We start from the raw sequence: 25611 nt of genomic DNA, 5'->3' as shown, positions 1-25611 counted from the left end.
GCGTATTGTATTAGTTCATTGTGCACTCACTCCATTTTAAAGTCAACAGTAAATCTTGCATCGCCTTCAATTAGAAAGATAAAGCACTTGACACTGTTCTTATCTTTATCTGTTTGCTAAACTTCGACACTTGGAAGATTTTTGCATTTTGTTACTAAGTGCATTCAGGATTTTGAGTGAACCTAATAATAAATAGCCTTAAATCTCTGGAATTATGTCTTTTCCTTTTTCCATTAATTTCGAACACACTGTAGTTTATTCAAAGTAAGAACTTTTCTGCTCAGAGGTAAAGTGCCCTAGCCTATACTTACCACTTCATCTGATTGTTTATTAATTCGTTATTAGGAATCACTTTATCAGTTTTAGGGTTCCAGTGTATCTGGAGCCTATTCTAGTCAAATATTTGTGAACACGACCGCAAACATGTTCTCTTTGAATATTCCATTTCACCTTTAGTTAGGTCTGCTATTTTCTCCTCAAGAATAAACCTAAAAAAAATATGCATTCGCAATGCTTTTGCATGAAGTATAAAGAGTAAGTGAGAGAGAGAGAGAGAGAGAGAGAGAGAGAGAGAGAGAGAGAGAGAGAGAGAGAGAGAGAGAGAGAAAGAGAGAAAAATTTAATGAATCCTAAATAAACTTTTGAAATATAAGCACACCTCTAATCCATAGACTTATTTGACCTGTATCATTATCATTACCCCCAAATAGCGTGCTTTAAAGTAGGCCAAATTCCTCAAAACTCAAGTGGCTAATAAATGAAATGCCTCTATCTGTACCCCATCTGTCATTCCAGTGATAAATATTTCACAAGAACCTCCAGCACCATCTCTCGGCTACCCCATTACTAACATGATCCAGTTTCTCAGTCACGACAACAGATATAGAATTTTCCTTCACCAGTCATTGTCAATTTTCAAGGGATTGTCAGTTATTATGTGGAGAATATCATCAAATGTTTTTTTATTATCAATCATGCTATATTTAATCTCTGGATTATTTGATATTTACTTCTGTGAGTACTTCAAGCTGTTCAGGATGTAAGAAATTATTAGTAAATCAATTGCCTCCATATTGCTTAATCCCCCACCACCACCCCTAAATACATCTATATATTTGAACCCAAAAGAGACCTTACATTTTAGGGTGTAATGACTCAGCGTATCATTATTTAGATTCTACATGACTGCGTATTGAACAATACATTTATCACATTATATATAAGGGAAGTTTATTTGTTATAACATATTATGAGATGTGTAATAAACTTTGTATTCAGGCTATTCAAGCCTTGACGCCTTTATCCACTCCTAGGCTACAAAGGGTTTTATTATGAGCTAAGTCCCCTCTATAATGGCATCCTAGCATCCTAACTTGAGTAAAGCTCCAAGCTGGTAATTCCCTACAATCAAAATGAGATATGGTGAATTTGAGTGCTTTTCTGGTAAGTTATAATAATAATGACCAGTAAGTAGTGGACAAATGTTGTTATACTATATCTAATACCAATAACACATAAGTGGCAGCTTGTCATCTTTGACCAAGGTCCTTAAACCTCTGTGCTCCAGGGATGCTGTATCATGACTGACAGCACGCTCTGACCTCAACTTTCTAACATCGCTGGGATATGTGAAGAAAGAATTTCATTACGCTGTTAATGTAAGAGGTGTTATCGAAATGTTTAACACACTAACAGATGGTAGCACAAGGCTCCACGCACAGTCATATCGAGCACCGACTTTCATCTGTACATCTGGAGCTGTGCAATTGGTGCTATTCTGACCACGTGCGTAACCACGTCTGCAATTGCATCATTGACAGCATAATAGATCCAGCAAACTGGATTTTTTTTCACGACGACAATGCACCGTCACCGAGCTTTCATCACACGTGAATTTCCGTCCGGAAACAACATGATCTTACTTCCACATCCACCCTACTTGCCAGAGTTTGGCTCCTGCGGACTTCGCCCTCTTCCCGAAGATGAAGATCCAGCTTAAAAGTTTTGACACCATTGCGGAGATTCAGGGTGAATCACAAAAACGGTGCTTGACACACTTCCAGGACATATTCCAGAAGAGGCAGGAACGCTGTGAAAGGGGTCTATTTTAAAGGTGATAGTGTGTAAAAGTAGATGAACAAAGTACCTTCTTGTAAACAGAGCTTGTCTTTTTGATACCACCTCGTATATGTGACAAGTATAAAGCACCTAGTCAGTCTCTCTCTCTCACACACACACACACACACACACACACACACACACACACACACACACACACACACACACACACACACACACACACAATTCAAACAACCAGGTTCAATAAAATATGTGAATAGTATAAGACTTCAGTGTTTACAGTTACACCGGAGACCAAACATTTACCTACACTTAGTTTACATACATCACATCTTTATATGCATTTCTTTAATCAACTCTATTAAGGCATCTTGGGACATTTTAAACAAAATGGTAGCTGTATTTATTGCCCAGTACTTTTTGCCCTTTGTACTATACTTTCCTCCAATTGAATTAAGGATTCATTGCAGGCATTTAAATGTTCACAGCTGCAGATATGAGATGTGACAGGGTTCGTGTATAGGGCTAGCAAGAGATTGACTCTGACAACAGCTAGTTAGGAGCAGAATGCAAAATAAAAAGCAATATTTATAATAAGTTTGTAATCTTGTGTACAGTGTAGATTTATTCATTACTAGAGATTTAAAGCACTTTTGTACGTCGCTCTGGATAAGGGCGTCTGCTATGCCGCAAATGTAAATGTAAATGTGTGTAAAAACTTTGCCAGAGAGTTCAATTATCTATGTTTAATTCTCTTGTGTTCTGTTGAATCTAAATGGATCACACAAATACTGAATCAGTGTCCATTAATATAATTTCTTTTCAACAAGTGAAAATATAAACCCAAGGCACATATTGAGGAAATGCTTATTGTATGTTTGTAGTGAGGCACCACAGTGCTTTGATGTTTCGTCTGATCTAATTTGAATTTTGTGTATCATTACACCCATATTTAACGTCCACATAGAGTCAGTAGTATTCAATATCTTTCCACCTTTTTCGAAACTTCCTGCAGTGCTTGTGTTGAGCTGGCTGACTCCCTGTCTCACAAACTAGTGAAGAGAGAGGGGCCAAAATAAAGACAAGTGAACCCAATTTTGATTGCCTAATCAAACCAGATGTGTGCAAACATGACTAAGGACTTTATTTACCAAACCATTTTCCCTGGATTATCCACAAATAAAAGTGATCTCTTTATATTTATATGAACATTATTATAGAATTCCTTAGTATGACAAATAAAAATGTCTTTTGGAATTTTTTCCATTTTTTTTTTTTTGTTCTTTTTTTTTTTTTTTTTTTTTTTTGCCGACACTTTTACTCGACATTTCAGGTCCCCATGCAGTCCTTGGAAAGCTTGACAATCTGACGAGAAAGTGGACACACGCCATCCATCTGTGTCGCTCTCACCGGATCCACTCTGTCTCCTCTGTAAATCTTTGAACATGATGCCATGATAAAAAGCTAATCATTCATCGATCACATCCCAACAATAAAAAAAAAAGAAAGAAAGAAAGTAAATGAAAAAAAATTTATGGATAAAGACTGGAAAATACTTTCCCCAATGAATGTTTTGCACCCTTTCACCCTTCTTTTTTATTTTTTCATATTTTCATCTATTTTATATAATAATAATAATAATAATAATAATAATGACTATAGAGTTATCCTTGATATAAATTCAAAAGTAGTACCTCTGTCAATTTTTAAATAAATAATTTTAGCAATCTTCATAATGGTGTTATTTAAAATAATGATAAAGATTCCAAAATGCAAGCTAAAGTAAGGAATGATAAAGAAAGAAAGCCAGAGAGAAATGCTGAGTGCAAAAGGAAAAAAAAAAACCCTAAAGAATATATAAGGGGAGTGATACGCAATGGAAAGAGAAAACAAATGCAAAGAACATCAAGTTTGCCTTTTAGAATTTTGAAATATGTATATACAGGGCTCATCTATGTCTCTGAAAAGTGCTCTTCTTTGCAACAGAGCTTTTTTTTATGTTTGTGTGCTTGTGTGTGTACGTATGTTTGTGTGTGTGTGTGTGTGTGTGTGTGTGTGTGTGTGTGTGTGTGTGTGTGTGTGTAAATGTATTTTAGTGTAAGTGTGTGTATGTAAATGTGTGTGCGTGTGTAAATATGTGTGTCTGTGTGTGTAGTGCTGTGCCCAGTGGTCCATGTTTTATAGTCCTGTGTTATACCAGTGTATAGGACTTTGCGTATGGGTTGTTGCTCTGTTTCAGGTGTCCTCTAGAGTCTAACAGTGATTCCTGCGAGCTGCTGAGTTTGGCAGCCTGGGCGAGGTCCCCTGGCTCGCGGTGTGGCAGCGTGGAGGCCGAGCCTGGCTGCCACTGCTGCACTGCTTCCCTGCTGGGTGGGCCAGAGGAGGCAGGTGCAGTGGAAGGCGTCTCGGAGGGCGTCGGGGCTAACACGGCCGGCCTCTTTGCTGTACGACTTCTCTGTGGCTCCAGACACGTCTGACCCGTGGCTTCCCGGCCTGAATGAGCTGCTCCCCGGTTCAGCAGGAAGTCCATTCGCAGGTAAGGAGGCAAGTGGACCAGTTCACCTGCTGCACAAAGGATTTATAGTTTATCTCACTGCAGATGATTCTTGAGCCTGTAATGTTACACTACAGCTGCACAATTACTTTGTATTGCAAATACAATTATTACAAGTGTGAAAACTATGTTACTTGAAAGCATTTATGTAACTTTAAAAAAAAATTTTCTATTAATTCACAGTAATGTTTTATTGTTTAGCCCAGTTTTACTATACTTGGCTTAGCTTCATTGTAAAGAACCAGTTTGAATGGCCACCAATAAGGCAAACTGTCAGGGATCCCCCTGGCACGCCCCCTCGGTAGCTGTCAGGGATCCCCCTGCCACGCCCCCCTCGGTAGCTGTCAGGGATTCACCCTGCCACGCCCCCCTCGGTAGCTGTCAGAGATTCACACTGCCACGCCCCCCTCAAGAGCAGTCACGCTGCTCACCTTGAATACCGACAGCTGTGGCTCATTATGGATTAGACTACTTAAACTCACGTTCTTGAGTCACAGGCTGTCGGTCGTTGCATTGTCATGCTGGAGAATCGCGTGGCTGCTCGAATGCCGGCATTCACAGCTGGCATTATCTCCGAACTCCGTTTCCGTTTTGGATTTTGCTTTGGACATTCGCGCTCATAGTGGATAACTCGTTACGAGCGGATGTCTTGGTTTGTTTTTGTTCACGGCGTGTGAGTTTTGTTTTTTGCTAGGCAATTAAGACAATGATCGGACTTTATCTGCTTCCGCGTCAGAAGCCTGACACAAACATTATGACCACCTGCCTAATATTGACTGGTCTGTGGCTACGCAGCCCCATATGCAACAAGCTGTAATGCACTGTGTATTCTGACACCTTTCTATAAGAACCAGCAGTAAATTCTTCAGCAATTTGAGCAAGGCCTATTGAACCATAAATAAGCCATGGTAACCACTGTTCTTTCCTTGGACCACCTTTGATAGATACTGACCACTGCAGACACTGCAGGGAACACCCCACAAGAGCTGAAGTTTTGGAGATGCTCTGACAGTCGTCTAGCCATCACAAGTTGGCCCTTATCAAACTCACTCAAATCCTTATGCTTGCCCACTTTTCCTGCTTCTAACACATCAACTTTGAGGACAAAATGTTCACTTGCTGCCTAATATATCCCACCCACTAACAGGTGCCATGATGAAGAGACAATCAGTATTATTCACTTCACCAGTCATAATGTTATAATGTCATAAATGTGCAATTATGTTGCGATTAATCACAAGTAAATATTTTAATCGATTGACAGCCCTAACACACACACATTGGATTTATTTTAGAACAGTCAATGTGCAGCTTTTATACCAGTATAAATTTACTGTATAAATGTAATAATAACATACAGCCATTATTGTATAACAAAATACAAAAGTGAGTACACACTAAATGATAACAGCTGTACATTGTTTAACCATGCAAAGCCACATGTTCTGTTCATCCTATATACATTTATATATATGTATAGGACATGAACAAGACATTGTGTAATACAGTACAGACCAAAAGTTTGGCACACGTTCTCATTCAAAGAGTTTTCTTTATTTTCATGACTATGAAAATTGTAGAGTCACACTGAAGGCATCAAGGGCTATTTGACCAAGAAGGAGAGTGATGGGGTGCTGCGCCAGATGACCTGGCCTCCACAGTCACCGGACCTGAACCCAATCGAGATGGTTTAGGGGTGAGCTGGACCGCAGAGTGAAGGCAAAAGGGCCAACAAGTGCCAAGCATCTCTCGGGGAACTCCTTCAAGACTGTTGGAAGACCATTTCAGGTGACTACCTCTTGAAGTTCATCAAGAGAATGCCAAGAGTGTGCAAAGCAGTAATCAAAGCAAAAGGTGGCTACTTTGAAGAACCTAGAATATGACATTTTTCAGTTGTTTCACACTTTTTTGTTATGTATATAATTCCATATATAATTCCACATGTGTTAATTCATAGTTTTGATGCCTTCAGTGTGAATCTACAATTTTAATAGTCATGAAAATAAAGAAAACTATCAAAAATATCAATAATGGCTGGTGTCATAAGTCCCACTAAAAAAGTTGGCTATTTCACTATATCTGTCACTATAATTAATTTTTATATTTTCTCTCTAATACCAATTGAGATTTGCCAATAATTATTCTCTTCTGTCTTGAAATCTTTCCCATGTCTGACAAATTACTGATTGTTAAGTTACTTACCCCTAAAATGCTTTAAATAACTGTGCAGTCAACAGAAACAAAAACAGAAACGAAAAAAAGAAGGAAATTGTAGCATGTATAATCATTTTTAAGGGATATACTGGTAATTGGTACTGGTAATTAATTGAATGGCAAATTTAAAATGGCGATAGCGTCTTAAAAGACCATTTCTTTTGTTTTTTAAAATTAGAAAATGTTTAGAAAAAGGCATACAATAGATTTAGTAGAATAATGAATTTAGTAGTAAAAAAAAAAAACGAATACCCCAAAATAACCAATAATTATACCTAAGTAACATTTTGAGTTCTTGTGCTTCAGCTATAATTGCGCCGTAATTTATTTCATATACCAAAACGAACGCGACAAGGCTTTCTAACACGTAACCTCTTCATAATTCAAATTCGGCTCTTTAAAACGATCTTACAAAAAGATTGTTTTATTTCCATGATAGGGAACATGAGGATCTGTATTGTACTCTTCTTCTTACATGTCATATCACATCTAATACAGAGCAATGTGTTAACAGCGAGAATTTCAGCACAATGTCATCATTCTGTCTGCCATGATGGGATTTAATTTTTTTCTTCCCGAGTTCAAAGCTCATTATTTAACACAGCTTTAATATACAGTGAAAATGATGAGTGTATAAAAGAAATCCCTGGCTCTCGATCAATCAGAATGCAGATGAACCTAAATTTTGTGTTCGAATTCAAACAAGAAAAGGACTATATATTATATCTTGGTTCTAGTCATGTATATACAGTATAATATGCTTTTTTTTTATATTACAGCCAGAGATTTCCACCAATCAATAGTTCTCAGCCCTGATTTAATGCAGGTCCAGTAGATATGCTGACAATAGCGAGCGCACTTTTGTTCTCGGTTTCAGGAAGTGAGGCAGCAGCAGTGTTTTGTCACACCAGTCAGTCACATAAAGGCCGTGTGCTCATTCTATCGCACATTCAATGAATCCATTGTGACAGTAAACTGCCATTTTGTACTACAGACAAAAACCTTTTCCAATAATGAGCACTGGTGGCCTCTATTCACCCTCTGTTCACGGTGCACAATGACGCATTTTACAATGAAGCCTAAACTGAGACGGGTAACCCAAGAATCCAACACCCTGGTCGCTGTTCCCCCGTCTCACTTTTATAAACAAAAATGGACACACATTCATTTGTGTGTGTGTGTGTGTGTTTGTCAACACAGGGAGCCAACACCAGTGCAATCGATACACCCAGGCATGCAGGTAGCCAAAGAGTGACAGGGTTCACTGAAGCAATGTTCAATAAGCAGCAATAAAACTAAATGTCATGCTAAATTAATTCATTATAGGCTAATAGTTGATTGACCTGCATATAAGGAGACTGAAATCATGCAGGTAATTAAGTCAAATTCTTAAACCTATTGTAAGACGTTTTGCAACTTCTTTCTATTTCATTTATATTTTATCATTGAAATAGCCTGAAGGACAGAATTGAATAATTTATTGTGCATTCAGACCAAGGAACTGGTCTGAATGCCCTTAGTAAATTAAACAGGCTCTGAATTAGGTGAGTCTGTACAGCAAGTTACCTGATATTCAGGCAAGATGCTGAAGGTAACATAATCTAGAAGATTAGTGCCACTTGGCCTGGCATGAAAACCAACCAGAAATGTACATTAAGTGGCACAAAGTGTGCCATTCACAGGTCTAAAACGTACACTTGTTTCGCTGTCCGTTGTTCTCACGGCATTGCTTATATTGCTAGATTTCGAATTTGTTGATCATCTTGCACAATGCAATGCAAAGTCAGAAGAACAGACCAACATTTTTGGAGAAAAGCCTGTACAGTATAGAAGTATATATTTACTGTCTGCTAAAAAGTTTAACTGATTGAACTGTCCCCTAAAAACTACACATGCAGCCATTATTGTCAAAATAGATGGCAAACAAAAGGAGTACACCCTAAGTGATAACAGCTGCATGTTGTTTAACCATGCAAATCCACATGTCCTATTCATCATGTTCATGTTTTTGTCTGCTTGACAGACAAAACTTTAGGTATATAACAACAACAAAGAATCGTTTTTCTCTTTTTTGTTTCTGTATTTGCATCACTTATAGACGAGGTTCACTGGTGGTCTAATGGTTAGGATGCGGTGCTCGGGTTCGATCTCCGGTCAGGGAACCAACCCCAGCCATTAGGGTTGCACAAGCCAGTGCCCTCTTAGTACCGGTCCCGAACCCGGATAAATGGGGAGGGTTGCGTTAGGAAGGGCATCCAGCGTAAAAAAAACGTGCCAAATCAAACATGCGGATCATGAATACGGATGATCTGCTGTGGCGACCCCTAATGGGAGAAGCCGAAAGAAAGTTATTTATTTGCATCACTTATAGACACCAATACACAATGTGTTTGATCATTAGGAGAACACCTTGAATTTTTAGTTTTTATATCTGAACGCAATATTGGATATTTTTGTTTGCTTGTGATTAATAAAAAGACCCTTGTAAAAATCTCACATCACATGCCGTCGCGTCAAGGAAATGTTCTTCCAGTTGTATAGCTCTATGATGAGAAAAAGAGGCCTTGACCATTAGTTAAAGACAGAACCATCAAAAATCTTAAACCAAATCAAAGTTTCCAAACCAACTTACCAGGTCTGTGTGCTTTGGGCACGGCCATGTTCATGACCCGGCTGGCATCCTGTGGTTTAGGTGGCGAGGCGGTAAAACGGCAGATGCCTGACTCGGACGGCGTGCTGGATGTCATACTGTCTGTGTAGTCGTTGGTGCCGGCTGTCATCTGCTCAGATGATGTGTCAGAGATGAAGCACTCTGTGATGGTAAACTTAGCATGGCGCAACTGTTCTTCCATTTTGGCGTGCTCATACGCTCGGGCGAGTTCTTCATATGTGGAGGAAGCACTCTCTGTGGACACCATGCTGCTCCGAGCACGATCTGGAAGGGATGTGGATGCAGTTTACAAACACACATGAAGACATAATAAGACATTTGTGCATTGAACTGCCACTGAACTGTATGTAGGTGAGAAGTAGATACACCAAGCGCCAGTCAAAACAAGTTTAAAACATAGAGCATGCTCCAGCCTGATTGGTGGATTGCTGTGTGTTTGACCAGTTAAGTTTTTATTCGCTCCAAAAAAAAAGGAACAACTGATTTCGCAAAATGTTGTTGAGTAAAAAGTAAGAGATACGACTTTGAATGTAGTGAAGTTAAAATGAAAGTCTCCCCATATGGAAATACTTCAGTAAAGTACAGATAATTGAAAAAAGCTCCTAAAGTACAGTAACAAATTACATTTACTTCCTTACTGTCCACCACTAATAGCTGTCATATACTATTAGGATTAAGCAATGTATCATAAATATAATTACTATAAGTAGAAACAATAAGCTTATAACAAGAAATCAGGCTTTTTCTATAACCCTCTTATTTCAAACTAAACTAAGTTGAGCTGTAATTGTTATTGTCCTACATGAGAAACAAGATCACTCCGATCTCAGAGATTTAGTGTTACCTGTGTCCTGAGAGGGACTGACACTGTAGCTGTCACTTTCCTTGTCCACAGAGCCTGTGGCCCGCGGGGTGGGCAACCTCCAATCCGTAGTGAGTGTGTGTGAGGACATGGGCTGATGAGGTCTGTTTAACGTCCATTGGCTGGCATAGCGGCTCCGTGTCGCAGGACCCGCTTTAGCCGTACGACGGGCAGTGGGATCTATGGGACACCAGCACCAGGACTGAATCACGTCTCGTTTAAAGTTATTTAAATCCAGCAGCTTAAAAGTGTTTCCATAGTGACTCTTGGTATTGTAATAAACACAAATTACATCAGGGGAAATATTATTTGAGAGGGCTCATAAAACTTTCACTGGAGCTACAGTATAGTTCTGAAAATCTTATGTGAGGTTGTGGGATTTGTTAAGTCAATATAATGGGTTTAATCAAATCCCACAGCATGAAGGATTGCAATCTGTTTGTGTGTTTCTGTATTAGCTAGATTGCCCGACCACTCTACTTATGATTAGTTCAGCTCCACTGGATATCTCTGCTACTTTCCCTATAGCTCATTTCAGCCTCATCAGCAATAACATTAGCCTGAACACCATCTTAACGAGTAAAAGATCACCACAGATGCTGAGATACAATATTCTAATGACTACACAACTGAAACCCGATACACTGTTAACATCATAATAAAACAACTCTTTCTTATATATTAATTTCCAGGAATATGGAACATGTACAAATGTACAATAGATTATTAGTTACTTACTCGTACCAGGCCGAGCGTCTGAGACGTCAACCAGTGGGCCAGTTGTCTGGGACAGCGACTGGTAGTGAACCGTGTGTGTGACTGTGGAGGACTTTTGCTTAGACGTCTCGCCAAAATCATTATCTGTCAACAGCACTGTAGATCGGTCATCTGAGAAAGAAAAACATACACAAGTGAACTAATTTTTACATTCATATCATGGATTATAAACAATTATATATATACATGCCGTATTTTTCCAGACTATAAGCCGCTACTTTATTCCCACGCTTTGAACCCCGCGCCTTAAACAATGCAGCGGCTAATTTATGGATTTTTCCTGGGTTTTTCCCGGTTTCACAAACTTCAAGCCAAAAAACGTAACACCCCATAACATTAGACCAATGAAATTGCCGAATGGGTTAAAGTGACCCAATGAAACTCTTTATATCAAATCGCGCTCCCACTGAATCGGGCCGCAGCACATCATAAATATGGATGAGGTTCCTCTGACGTTTGACTCGGACTGGCAAAAGTAAATGCGAATCATTCGTCACGCTGAAAACAACCGGGCATGAAAACACGCACTTCACCTGTGCTCTAAGCTGCACGGCATCGGGAGAAAAACTTCACCAATGGTGATTTTTAAACGCACAACAATGCCAAAAGAAAAACTCTCGAGAGAAATTGTTGTAAAAGGAAAGAGGAAGGCAGTGAACAATGACTTTCTGGTAGGCTACTGTTTAGATACAAGCCGTGTAACAGACACTGTCTTTCATTAAAGCCTGTGTAAAGTTCATTAGTTTTAATGAAGACACCTGTGGCTTAAAGACAGGTGCGGCGTATTTATGTTCAAAATTAAAATCTTTGTCAAATTCAGTGAGTGCGGCTTATATTTGGGTGCGTTTAATAGTCCGGAAATTACGGTACACACACACATATATACACATACACGTGGACTATAAACAGGCCAGATGCCTTTCTTTCACCATGAAATGCTATAAGCATTACTTAAAAGTGTGTCCCAACATCTCAGTTTTTCCGGCTTGTGTCGGCTGCTGGAGCGGCTGAAAAGGTCAGCTGTCATTACGAGAGCGGCCTCCAGAGGCGAATCACTGACGCCATGTGCTATTTGTTTTTTAAACGTGAGACTGCGTGCTGCACGAAGAGCGCACGGTGCACGGAGAGCGCTATAATTTACAGTAAAATACATCAATACAGATTGCTCGCAGTACCGAGGTTTTACAGAATTTATTATTTAGAATTAATTATATAATCACATTTATTAATTAGTATATTAATATTTATGTAATTTAGCACATTTTCATGCACATAAAGTTCAGTAACATTTTACATAAAGTGTTTGTTATTTTTATCCAGTATTTATTTTAAATCGGTTGATTTATTAGCAAGTACGTTCCAACCTAGCTATTGGTAAAATCCACTATTGGTCAACCTCTACTATTAACATTTATCACTCTCGATCTGTGAGTCTTCGATACTGCCAGTGTCATTGCTTTATAACCAATGCCAACCTCAATAAAAAAAATCATTGAGAAGGTTTCAGGACTTGACGGCTATACCCCAATCGTTAAACAACGGGTCATACATCACTCTGCGACTATAAAAGTTCTCAGCATTTGAGAGCACATCCAAAAATAAATATTTCTCATGGAGAATTTAAAATTATTTTGCTTTATCTAATTAAAGTAAATGTATGCAAGTTTGGACAATTGTTCAACTCTTGGAAGCACCTAAGCTCATACCTATTGTTTCCATTGTGTCTCTCTCCTCAATGAGCAGTTGGGCTCGTGGGATATCAATGTGCATTCTGAGGGTTTGCTGTTGTTTATTTACAGCATCCGGGGTCCGTGTGTTCTTACTGCAAATACAAATGCAATCTGGTTAGAGTTCTTCTTCACTTCAGTGACTTGGAATTTAGGAGAAGATCATTCGAATGCATCCAGTGTATTATGGTTTATTTACCTCATCAGCATTTCTGCCAAGCTTTTTGCATCTGTAAATCCAGGAGAGAAAAAAAAGGACAGAAGAGATTAAACCAGCACAAATGCTTCTATTAGAAAAATTTAAGTAAAGTTATCAGTAGACTTATGTGTAGTCATTATGCGGTCAGTTTACACACCCCTTAATCTTTTGAGCCTCTGTTCCCGCCTTCTCCTCCTCATAACAAGCAGCACGATGAAAACCATCGCAATGGCCACCAGGATGCTAATGATAGTCACCATCATTTTCAAGCCCTCAGTGCCTTGTCGGTTCTCCTGGCTGGGGTCTACGATCTTCAGCAGTGGAGCAATAGTGCCTGGTAAAGAAGGAATCAGGGAATTTGGGTTATGAATGTTTATTTTATTCAATCAGTGAAATTGTATGGCAATTTTTTCTTCCTAATTTTATCACCCGCCAAATTTGCTCCCTCTAGCCATCTACCCACAACGGGGGGTGGAGGGGATGGCTAACTTTTGGACTAGACTAGTGCATCTTTTTAATTTCTGGCATTTCTGCATCACAGTGCGGCGCAACACATTAGGAGGAAAGAGCTACTGTATATGCCCTCTTTCACATATATGTTCCCACAGACATCCATGATTGGCCAGTTTAACTTAATTGTCAGGGGAGAAAGAATACACCATCCTTCTCACCCCCTCTTATCCCCTTGTAGCTGTACTGGTGCTCTGCCAACTGTCTAATTATATGCCTGAATTAAAGCTCTAGAGTGCTCTTTCTTTTAATACATTGCTTTTAATGTAGATTTTTTTTAACCTTCGTGTTCTACATGACACCTGCAAAAGGTTGTCATGAGGACATCCATCATAAACGCTCTTTACTGTAGTAATCATTAGTGTTGATGTTGGTTTGATGCTTAATTTTTTGACATAAGGATCTGTTATTGCAGTGCCAGAGCATCGTCCATGTTTCTCTATTGGCGATCTACTGTAAATAGAAAAAAGTTTTATCAACCCACTTTATAAAAGGGCTACAAAATATATAGTCATGTCATATAGTTGCATTTTCATGAGCATTCCTTAAAAATTTTATTTTATATTTTATAATGTCGACACGTTTGTCGACACGTTTTACTCATGGACTAGACTAAATATACTATGTATAATAAGTACATAGTACATATAGTATGCACTATGCACCTGTTACAGTGCAGTGAATCATGTGTATTATAAACTGGACAACAAAATAGACCATTGAGGATTTTTTGTCAGCTACTGTTTTAAAAGTATGATTTTAGAAATCATTATGTAGGTATGTCATCGCAAGTCAAAATTAGATCTGGTGTCCTTTTCACCAAGTTCTATTAAACAAAAAAAAACAGAAAGGCCAGGCAAAAAACCCATACTTAGTTTACATAATTACATAGTTTTTCTTCCGGCCTGGAGTCATTATGAGAGCGACCTCTAGAGGAGAATCACTGGCACCACGTGCTGTTTATTTTAACGCGTGCTGTACGGAGGGCGCATGATGCACGGAGAGCGTTATATTATATTAATTATTTATAATGAATACATTATATAATGATATTTTTAAATAATAAAATGTTATTTATTCTCTTCAGCACATTTTTTTTAAAAGTTCAGTACTATTTTACATTAAGTGTGATGTTTTTTTGTTTTTTTTTCCAGTAGTCATTTAATCGGTTATCGGTATGATCCAACCTAGTTATCAGTATTAGTGAAATCCACTATCGGTCGACCCCTAACACTGTATGTAATCCTTATCTGTTTATAAGCAGCATGCAATATGCATCTGAATAAACACTGCATACATTCATGATAGAAATTCTATTAATAATATAGCAAAAACTACTCCAAGCTCTATGTTGCGTATTTGGTAAAACACTTACTGCCGTCCATATTCAGTGTAGCAAAAAGCACTCTCTTCTCAGCTGTACCCGCGCTGTTGCCCACCCTCATTTGCAGCTCGTACCAAGTTCCTTCCTGCAGGTCATACAGCACGTGGCTCTTGGGTAAAGAGGTGCGCTGCATTGTGGTCCATGGTGCAGTGTCTACTGGTCGGAACTCCAGCGTGAATGAGCTGATCGGACAGCCGCCGTTGTTCCAGCCTATCAGATTGAGCTCCACACGTGTTGAATTGATGCTGGAGAAAAGCTCATGGTCTTTGGCAAACTGTGGTTCTGAGGAGAGAGAATGTAAACACACATATCTTTAGGGGTTTGGTAAATAATATGATATTTAAATAGTTACAATTCTCTAAATTTGTACTTTAGGAATTTCAGGTTCATCCTGAAAATTCAGCAAAATATAAATTACATGCTTGTGCTTCTGTTTTGTTTAATTAGCTTATTGTGAAGCTGTGATACTAAAACTATTCCCATATCTGAACCCTCTGATGGGTCCTCAGAGATTCAGGAGGACTAGAAGTGGGACAGTTGATCATGATGTTCACATTTGTGGTCAATCATCTAAAGCAACACCACTGATCATTAACTTATAAGTTCATTATCTTATTGCATATACAAAAACAGGAACAAGCCCATACCGGAAAGAAAGGAACTTGGAACAGTCACCATTGTGACAAAATAGAAATCAAATACTCTAGTGAATCAACAATGGAAAATGTTATGGAAAAGTAAAAGTTAAATGTATGATGGACACTTTTATATCGGTGTCCTGGTGGCCAGTTCACAGTTATAAGACTGAAGGGATTGATGCAAAACCATCCTGATAATTACACAGTGCTGCCTTCCTAAATGGCTACTTTTTCTGCACTGCTTCTCTTTCTCTACCCATCCTAAGGCATCCAGATCGGGTAAACTCCAGTTGTAAGACATCTCATAAAGTTAGAAATTGCTGACCCCACAGGGACTCTGAGGCATCTAGAGGTTGTGCCAGCTCCAGTTGTGTCCCACCTCATGAAGATTTTGGACCTTCAGAGAAAAGATGCAGACCCCGCAAGGCCATCCAGAAATGTACCAGCACCAGTTGGACAATCAATACTCAGAAAACATTCTACATTTGCTGTTTTTCTATCATTGAACATGTAAGGACCCGGGCATGGAGGAGTTGGTGTTGAATCTATAATGATCTCAGGTGTGCTAATTTATAAGGAGCATCTGGTTCCACAACTCCAACTGACTGTATTAGACTCTAGAAATGACATTGCTCATAATCACACACTCTGGTGCTCATGATATTTCTCACTCTCTGTTGTTTTGAATGATTTTATAATTTGTTAGTATCCCATTTGTAGTCTGGTTCCTCTCAAGGTTTCTTCCTCATATCAACTAAGGAAGTTTTTCCTCACCACAGTCACCCCAGGCTTTAACATTGAGGATAAATACATATAATTTGCTTATATTTGAATTTTTGTACCTTACATACTGTAAAGCTTCTTACAATATCCATTGTGAAAAGCGCTATAGAAATAAACCATAATTAATTCGAATACTTTTTACCTTTGCCATGGGTTTTGGCTTCGATGATTTCACTGATGCGTCCTGGGCCCACGGCATTCTGAGCAGTCAGGGTGAACTTGTACCAGGTGCCACACTTCATATTCTCCAGCCGGTATGATCGTTCGCTGGGGCTGATGGGGAAGCTTCCCCATTCCTCACTGTTATCCTCTGAGTACTGCAGAATGTAACCTTAAATTGAAAAAGCAAACATACTCATTACAAACTAATTACAAACCATTTGGCAATTTTTTAACTCATCCATTCGTTACTCTGCTTTGTTACATGTTTCCTACTTAAAATATGCCAATTACTTACGCAAATCCGTTTTAAGGTCAATAATGAAACCAGCAAACATGGACGTCTTTACCTCTGATTGAGCTTCCTCCATTGTCTCCAGGGATCCAGGACAGAGTGATGGACGTGGTGGTGGTTTTAGTTACAGTGAGACGTGGCTGGTCCGGAGGTACTGCATGTGCAAAATGATGTTTTGTATTACAAAAGTGTATTTTATTTTATTTTATTTGAACAACAACAACAATAATTAACAGGGTTTTCGTTAAATCTTGAGTGTGCTTTATTCTAAAGGCATGCCAAAATGAAAGTACACCCTTGATGATTGATGATTTTATGTATCAGGACATCTGGTCCTTATCAGGTCTTGAATTAAAAAACTATTTTAAATATACCTTTACTGCTTCCATAGGATTTTGGTGCTAATCAAAAGCCTTGGATTAATTGATCATCATCATTTATTTTCTTTAGAGTCCATTAGAGCTGATTCACAGACTCACCTTGAACCTGTAGATTTAGTGTGATATCATCCGAACCCCAGTTGTTGCTGACAATACAGCTATAGTACCCAGAATCCTCGGCTTTCACTGTGCGGATCACAAAGCTGCCGTTGCTATGGACACTGCGCCGACCATCGATCGAGACCGGAGCAGGGGTCCCGTTGCTAAAAGGGAAAATCAAAACAAGCTTTTAGCAAACATGCTAGTTTGCATTATAAGCTGTATGGGACATTTACAGAATGCCAGTGTGTGCTGCTAAGTCATTATCTCAAAATCAAACTCACTTTCCCTTTAGCCATTTGATGGTTGGAGGAGGGTCTCCTACAGCTCTGCAGGGGAGGACTATGTCCCTCATCCATGGTGTGGTAACAGTGCCACTGAATGTTAGGATACGAGCAGGAGCTAGCAGAGGAAATGATGTAAAGCCACAACATTTATTAAAAGCAGGATCCTACAGTAAATGGATTTTATCCTCAAAACAAGCCTTCGTACACTGAACAGGCATAACTTTATGACCACCTGCCTAATATTGTGTTAGTCCCCCTTTTGCTGCCAAAACAGTCCTGAACCTTTGAGCATAAACAGCATTAACTTCTTTATCAGTTTAAGCTACAAGAGCTCGTCTGCTGGATCGGACCACACGGGTCAGCCTTCGATCCTCACATGCATCGATGAGCTTTGGCCGTCCATGACCCTGTCACCGGTTCACCAATGTTTCTTCCTTGGACCACCTTTGATACTGACCATCGCAGACCGGAAACATCCCTAAGAGGTGCAGTTTTGGAGATGCTCTGACCCAGTCGTCTAGCCATCACAGTTTGGCCCTTATCAAACTCACTCAAATCCTTACGTTTGCCCATTTTTCCTGCTTCTAACACATCAACTTTAAGGACAAAACGTTCACTTGCTGACTAATAAATCCCACATCACTAACAGGTGCCATGATAAAGAGATAATCAGTGTTATTCACTCACCGGTCAGAATGTTGTAAAGTCGATGTAGGTAATAATAAGTAGAAATGGCTACTTATAAATGACACATGTATGATGGATAATGTCAAATGTTATGCCTCTATTGAAAGAATTATACTAAATATCCATATAGGAGTGTGAACTGTGTAACACAAGTTATATACTGTTTGAACACTTTTTTACAGAAACAAAGAATTACATTTTTTATTTATTATATTGCACACCAATTCAACGCCTGTGCCAGATAGTAAAGTTTCCAACTCATTCAGCTTCATAATGACAAATCGTTCCTTTCTGTACCTTTAGCTTGCGGCTCCACGCTGATGATCTCACTCGCATTCCCTCGACCAGCCGCAGTCACGGCCACCACCCAAATACTGTACTGCCAATTCTGGTTCAGGTTGGTCACACGGCGGAAATACACATCGGGCGCGGCCTCGAACTCGCTGATGACCTGCAGTGTGGAAATTCGAAATTAAAAAAAAAAGAGAATTTTACTTTTTTGTACTTGTACTTGTTACTTTTTTTGTACTTTTGTTTTCACGCAATCTCTTATACATCAGTGTAAGTATGTGTTATTTGCTTTCTTCATCAAATTGCTAATCTACAAGTATTAGCCATAGCCAAGCAGAGAATATGGAAAAGTGTCCTGTGAAGCACCTTTCAGAAACTTTATATAGAAATAACAAAAAACCTCTTTAAAAATACCTCACAAAAGACACAATGATGACAACAGCTGAACATTACACTTAATTATAAACACACTGCTGCTGTAAATAAATCAAATCAGTTGGTGCATAAAAGATTGTAGATATTTTTATATTTATATTTAACAAAATATCTTGGGTATCCATTTTAAAGGAAGAAGTTGCAAAGAAAAAATCTGTAAAATCTAGCTAATGGTGATGTTCCAAAGAAAGGTTCATTACTGATGCTCAGATTTGGACCCTTAGAGCCAGACTGTGTCACGGTTTCTTCCCATAAGCCATTAAATTCCTCAACAAAAGATTGGACTAATACACAGACACACACTCAAGCACATTCAATGCAATTTCTTTTGCAAAAATATCTGCTGCTGATCATTACCAAAAGTTTACATGTACAATATTTATTACTATATGGAAGTTCACGTTTAGCTGGTCGGTGTCACATTGTTACAGTGTTATTGTGTTGTGCTGTTGCACTCAATGGTGTTCACACATCTTTGCACACAAGCACTTTATTTGATATCCTGTGTATTTGTCTGATTGTTCTGATTAGTTTTTTAATGTATATTGTTTTATGTGTTTTATGTAGCACCTGTGCAGTTTTTATGTAGCACCTACTGTATGTAGTTTTTAAGTAGCACCTATGTAGTTGTGTGTCCTGTACTGTATATTGTTGCAATGACAATTAAAGACACTTGACTTGACTTCACTCAGTTATTACAAATCCACCAAATAACACTTTGGCATTGAAAAACTGTAAAAAAACGAAATCTCTTTCCACCATTTTTTCCAATTTTTTTTAGTTAAGTGTGAAAAATGATTGTTGCTTGGCCTCTTTAAAAATCCAATCAATTATCAAAGAGAGTTAATGCACAGTGCATTCAGAAAGTATACAAGCCTTTTCTTTCTTTTTTTTTTTTTTTTTTTTTTCATTTTGTTATGCTCATGCATGAGATTAGTGCAGAGGGTTAAATTCAAGAACCATGAAGATGGCTTAGGACTACAATTGCAATTGTCCACTGAACTAATGATACAATGATAAAACAATGAGGAACTGAATGTTACAGCCGTATGTTAAAATGTTTTTATTTCCTGGATTGTACCCAGTGAATGTCTACATAGAAGCCATTACAACTCAGTGAACTCGGTGCCAATGCACCTGTTTCACATTCACAATCTTGTGAATGTGACCCCCCCCCCCCCCCTTCCACTTGCATGGTTTGATCGGTTAGCCAGCTCTAGTCCTAGTTGTTCCAGACTTCTTTTAAAATTATGGAGGTCACTGTGCTCTTCATAACCTTTAGCGCAGCAAAAAAATTGTGTAGCACTTCTCAGATCTGTGCCTCCACACAATCCCATGTGAGCTCTGCAGCCAGTTCGTTTGACCTGATGGCTTGGTATTCTGATACACATCTTTGTCTGTTAAGCCTTATGTACAGTGGTGTGTGTCAAACTATGTCCAATCAATTGGACTTGCCCCAGCTGGACTCTAATTAAGTGATAAAACATCTCTGAGATAATGAGATGCCTCTGAGCTACATTTCAAGCATCATAGCAAAAATGTTAAATGGGTCTAGAATACATAGAAAACTTAGTTAGCTTGTTTTAGTCAATGAGTCAATAAAATCAGATTTTTGATTGTCAATTTTAAAATATGGAGTGTAAACTGATGTAAAAATATATATATATTTTAAGCATTTTAGCACACAGCTTAACACTTTCTAAATTCACTGTACATTTAGATTTGCAGGTTTCCTATTATAAGACTTAATAAAGCATATTTTGAAACACTATTGGTATTAAAAATTGATTCCTTCACCAAAACTGGGTGATTTCTTTAAATCAAAAGACAAATGGGTTCAAGAGACAAGTAACTAGTGCATTAACCTGTAATTGTTTTCAAAGCTTCATGTTTTCCAGCTATGTAGCACCGACATGCCATATGATAATCCTGCTATAAAGAAAATGCCACAGTATTGTGGTTTGGCTGCATACCGTCGGATAAGGGTTGGAGCAGAAGACGGTATACTTCCGGATGATTCCGTTGAGCTTCAGTGGAGGAAGCCAGGAGACAAAGACCACAGAGGCAGAAGCCGCAGCAGCCTTCACACCAGCTGGTGGACCTGGAACTTTGTTTGGAGACAAGCACAACATTTTTATTTTATTTACACTTTGTCATTATGTAGAAACCTATATTTTGCAATATATTATATATAAAAAAACTTAAATTGAGATCTTGTAAAATGGACAAAAGATTTTCAGGGCTAAGCAGAAATACGCTAAGCAGATATTTCAGTTTATCAGAAATATCCTGGTTAATATAAATCTGAACAAATACAACTGATCTCTTACCCAAACCTGAAAAAAAACCCTTTTCTTTATTTTCATGATTTTTACATGTGTGTATATGCAATTATGTCTGTTTGTGAAGTGTAAAACGTAAAATGTAAAAAGTAAAAGTAAAACATCTCACCATCCTCTTTGGTCCTTGTGTATATTTGTTCGCTGCGAACTCCATCCCCAGCTCGGGTGAAAGCCAGTACTTGGATGCTGTAGTTGGTATATTTCTCCAACCCTTCGAGTTCCAAGGAGGCTTTTGTGGTAGTAATGTTCTTGATCTCACCCAGTTCTAATAAAATACAGAAATAAACATGCACGTCATTGCCTATTCTAGCAATTACAATGACATATAGTAATAGCTATTATCTTACATGGCACTAGAGCTACTTTTTGACTGCAGCTGGCATTAAAAATTAAAGGTAAAGTAAAGGTGGTAATGACACTGATTTTAAAACTAATAGTAACAGTCAACAGCTACTCTTTCTTTATTTATTTTATTTTTGTGCCAGTTATGTTTTTAGGTTAAAAGATTTACATAGATGTACTTTGAGTTTTTAAGTATTGAGTTTACCAGTGTAAACAGTGTAAAATATCAAGTAGGTGTATGGAAAAAAAAGTGCCGTATAAAAAGACAATGTATTTCTTGTAACGGTTCTACATGTTTATCATTTTACAACTACTGGATGTGGTATGTTGTCAGTTCATGTGTCACACCTTGTCATTAGTCATTACAAGAAACTATTCGGAGACAAGCTGCTTCTACGCTAAAGCCCACAACACCAACAGATCACTAGCCCTAGAAGAGTTCCATCATATGTGATATGTGATCTTTAAGGACTAGTATGTACCAAAACCATGGCAATAAAATTTTCCACACAACTTCCTACACCACTTGGTTTCAAGTGTATTCGGGAACTAACAGTGCCACCTACAGGTGAAGACTAGAAATTAAATAGCAGCGTTTGTTATTTTAGATTGGTTTTTTTTTGGGTTGTTCGTTTTCTTTTTGCTTCTTTTTTTGCTATATTTAAGAAATTACTTTAATATTGAGTCAAGTTTATTTCTTTTCACCTTAGACACATACTTTTTGCGTAGTGAGTTGTAGTGTCATCAAAAAAATCCATTCAAAAAAGAAATATCATATTAGATAATTATAACCCAAACCTGTTCCAGGACGGTAATGCACAAAGTGAGCTCCTTAAAGATCTGGTTTATATGCTTTGGAGAGGAAGATCTTAAGTGGCCTGCTATAGAGCTCTAATCTCATCCCTACTGAACACCTTTGGGATAAATTGAAATGCTGACTGCACCCCAGGTCTCCTCACCTACATCAGTACCTGACTTTCGTAATACCCTTGTGGCTGATGAACACAAATATCCATAAGCACACTTTAAAATCTAGTGAAACATCTTCCTAGAAGAGTGGAGGGAATTATAAGAGCGAATTGGGACTAAACAAGAAATGCAATGTTCAAAAATCACATACCATACTTATGACCAGGTGAACCAATCATTTTAGCAATATGGTGTACAGTATGTATGTGTCACAGCCACTGCATATAATATAGATAAATATAGATAAAAATCAATATTCAATCACATGTATATATATATATATATATATATATATATATATATATATATATATATATATATATATATATATATATATATATATATATATATATATATATATATATATGTTTAGGCGTTAGAGATAATATACTGTCCCACCTCCGTCTAATAAATTGGCCCAGTAGATGACCCGGTAGCCAAGAAGCATGCCATTTAAAGCTTCTTTTGGGAGAGGAGCCCAGGACAAAGAGATGGTTTCTGGGGTTGTGGCCGTAGTCACGACATTCTCAGGCGGTCGGCTTGGAACTGGAAAAAGTGGACAAAGGAAAATCAAAGAGAAGGTTTATGGAATGCACATAACATCCTGAGCACTTAATAGATCAACTGTAAACGAAAGATGGTCAGTTTTTATACTGATGTGTAAGTGCATGTGGGACCAATGTGGAAACTAATGTTAAGGTCTAATGCAAAAGATGAGTGTAAAAACAAGAACAAAGACAAAAAACATTGCAAGATGTACAGAATCATATAAATATGAAACTAGGACAAGGAGTGGATTAGCGAGAATTCCAATAAATAAAGAGAAATTGATAGAATATGAGGCAAATAGGACTGTATCTCAGAGAAATATGTAAATAATCAAAGTATAAAAAGTGAGTTTTTTGGGATGTGATTGTAGGACGTGCTGACTGAGTACAATTAAATGTGTCCTCTCAGAGACACAAAGTTCAGACAGAAGAAAAAAAAAAACGGAAAACAGGCATGTATACATAAATGAGAGAAAGAACAGGCATATGTGTATCAGTAATAAGCAAAAGTCAAATCGGATTGATTTATAATTTTTAAATCATGTATCAGAATTTAGAAAGAATTCCTAAACTTTGGATTCACTGGAATTCTGACGTAGTAAAAAAAAAAACAAATAAATGTTTCTATGATGATCGTTTCTTTGGATCTTTTTCTAACAAAAACACTGAGACAAAAAAAACAAAAAAAAACCCAGAAAGGAATTCTTATTCTGATTCATAGCGTCTGCTCTCATTCCCTACAAATCTACTACATTTCCTGAGCTTTTTGATAAAGTTTAATCGACACTATTGATGTACTATGACTTGACTGACCGTCTTCCAATGTGGTGATGATGGCTTCCTCAGATGTGGGCCCCATTCCTGCCCGATTGGCAGCCTGCACACGCACTTCATACTGTGTGTACTTCTTCAGGTTGTCCAGAGTGATGGACTCCATGTCGCCCGTTGTGTCTAGATTAATGGTGTTGTACTGGGGGCTTCCTCCTGTGCCATACTCTCTATAGCACACCTGATAGCTCCGGATCAAACCGTTTTGAAGGTGCTTGTGAGGAGCCTGAGATTTGATTTCAACATGGACAGTGTGAGCCGTATGTTTCAGCACGGAATTTTATGAAAAGCATTGATTGTGTAATTAGCGATTTTCTTGACATTGATCTTCGAGGTGCTGCTATAGGACAGTATTATTTTAATGGTGTCAAAGAAATTGGGTTTAATTCTCTTCTTTTTGCACTAAATGTTGCACATTTGCACTTTGTGTTGTTAGTTATGTGAAGAGTTGTGTGGAGTTCCAGTTTGTGTAGTTCTGTGTTCCTCTAATTAATTTATGTTGTTTGCTGCAGCACCTTGGTCTTGGAAAAATGTCGATTCGTTTCACTGTGTACTGAACTTTATATGGTTAAAATGACAATAAAGCCTACTTGACCTTGAATTTCTTGAACTTACTTAAACTTGAATGATAAATTATTATCCATTTGCCAAGCCATATGAAACATTCCCATAAAAAAAAAAAATTAAGACATGTCTAGTAATTTACCTTACATAGTTTAGACAAGTGGGATTATTATTGTATAGTTTGCTAGCTTGAGATAAAAGGGATTTTTTTTTTATATGATAACTGTGTGCAGGTTACTCAATCTTTACATCTCTATAAGGATTAACCTTTTTACCTTCCATGAGACTTTAATGCTCTGGGATGATATCGCTTCCAGCTGCACATCCAGGGGCGCGCCATCAGGAGCTGCGGAAATCAAACATCATAAACACCACGACTTGTTAGAAAATAAATAAATTGATATAAAAGATTCCACTAGATGGCAATATTTTCACATCTTTACAGACCTTACAACTGCAAATGTGCAAGACGTACATGGACAAAAGTATCAGGACACCAGTCATATGTGCTTCCTCCCCAAATTGTTACCACTATTTTGGAGGCACACAATTGTATATAATGTCTGTGGATGCGGTGGCGTTAAATGTTCTATTTACTCAAACTAAGAGACCCAAACGTATACTAGCATCACACTGCCCTGCGTAGAAAGTGAGAATATTGCCTGCAAAACTGGGGAAAAGTAGAGCATAGTGTCCATGAACATGCGTGTACTCACGGGCTTCATCTGTAGTAATAGTGAGCTCGTTACTGGGCCGACTCTCTCCAATCTGATTCTTAGCAAACATGCGGATGTTATAAGTCGAGGCAGGGTGCAACTCAATAATGGTGGCCTGGTTCAGCTGAGGTGAGACGTCTTTGGTAGTTTGGGACAATGCCCAGGATGCTGTAGGGAAAAAAGTGCACACTTATGCTGCAAAGCATTCACACTGCCACTATTTCCTGCCCACTGTAACAATCAAGCTATCAAGATAATAAGCCTAATACAA

General features: G+C 38.2%; 1 protein-coding gene across 3 annotated transcripts in view; it reads right to left on the bottom strand.

Annotated features, from left to right (window-relative positions):
• Positions 1-3200: 3200 nt before the first annotated feature.
• Positions 3201-25611, bottom strand: part of dscamb (Down syndrome cell adhesion molecule b) — a 142647-nt gene continuing 120236 nt past the window's right edge. Inside the window, exons 15-33 of one of the 3 annotated variants that reach the window (XM_083525448.1) lie at positions 25341-25508; positions 24900-24970; positions 24046-24286; positions 23084-23230; positions 21483-21638; positions 21005-21138; positions 18603-18756; positions 17616-17733; positions 17332-17495; positions 16908-17006; positions 16541-16729; positions 14969-15259; positions 13241-13417; positions 13084-13114; positions 12864-12979; positions 11119-11268; positions 10363-10560; positions 9480-9782; positions 3201-4644 (exon numbers count right to left, since the gene is read on the bottom strand). In XM_083525448.1, the coding sequence (XP_083381574.1) occupies positions 4271-4644; positions 9480-9782; positions 10363-10560; positions 11119-11268; positions 12864-12979; positions 13084-13114; positions 13241-13417; positions 14969-15259; positions 16541-16729; positions 16908-17006; positions 17332-17495; positions 17616-17733; positions 18603-18756; positions 21005-21138; positions 21483-21638; positions 23084-23230; positions 24046-24286; positions 24900-24970; positions 25341-25508 (3281 nt within the window). In that variant the 3' untranslated portion in view covers positions 3201-4270. Of the gene's footprint in view, positions 4645-8691; positions 9391-9479; positions 9783-10362; positions 10561-11118; positions 11269-12863; positions 12980-13083; positions 13115-13240; positions 13418-14968; positions 15260-16540; positions 16730-16907; positions 17007-17331; positions 17496-17615; positions 17734-18602; positions 18757-21004; positions 21139-21482; positions 21639-23083; positions 23231-24045; positions 24287-24899; positions 24971-25340; positions 25509-25611 lie in introns of those variants that run through there. The other 2 variants (XM_083525449.1, XM_083525450.1) reach the window with 2 other exon arrangements.

Source organism: Silurus aristotelis (assembly GCF_946808225.1).
Source record: "Silurus aristotelis genome assembly, chromosome: 22".
In the NCBI taxonomy this organism is placed as follows: Eukaryota; Metazoa; Chordata; class Actinopteri; order Siluriformes; family Siluridae; genus Silurus; species Silurus aristotelis.
Note: the sequence above shows the minus strand (reverse complement) of the source record. Positions and strands in the feature narration are given on the sequence as shown.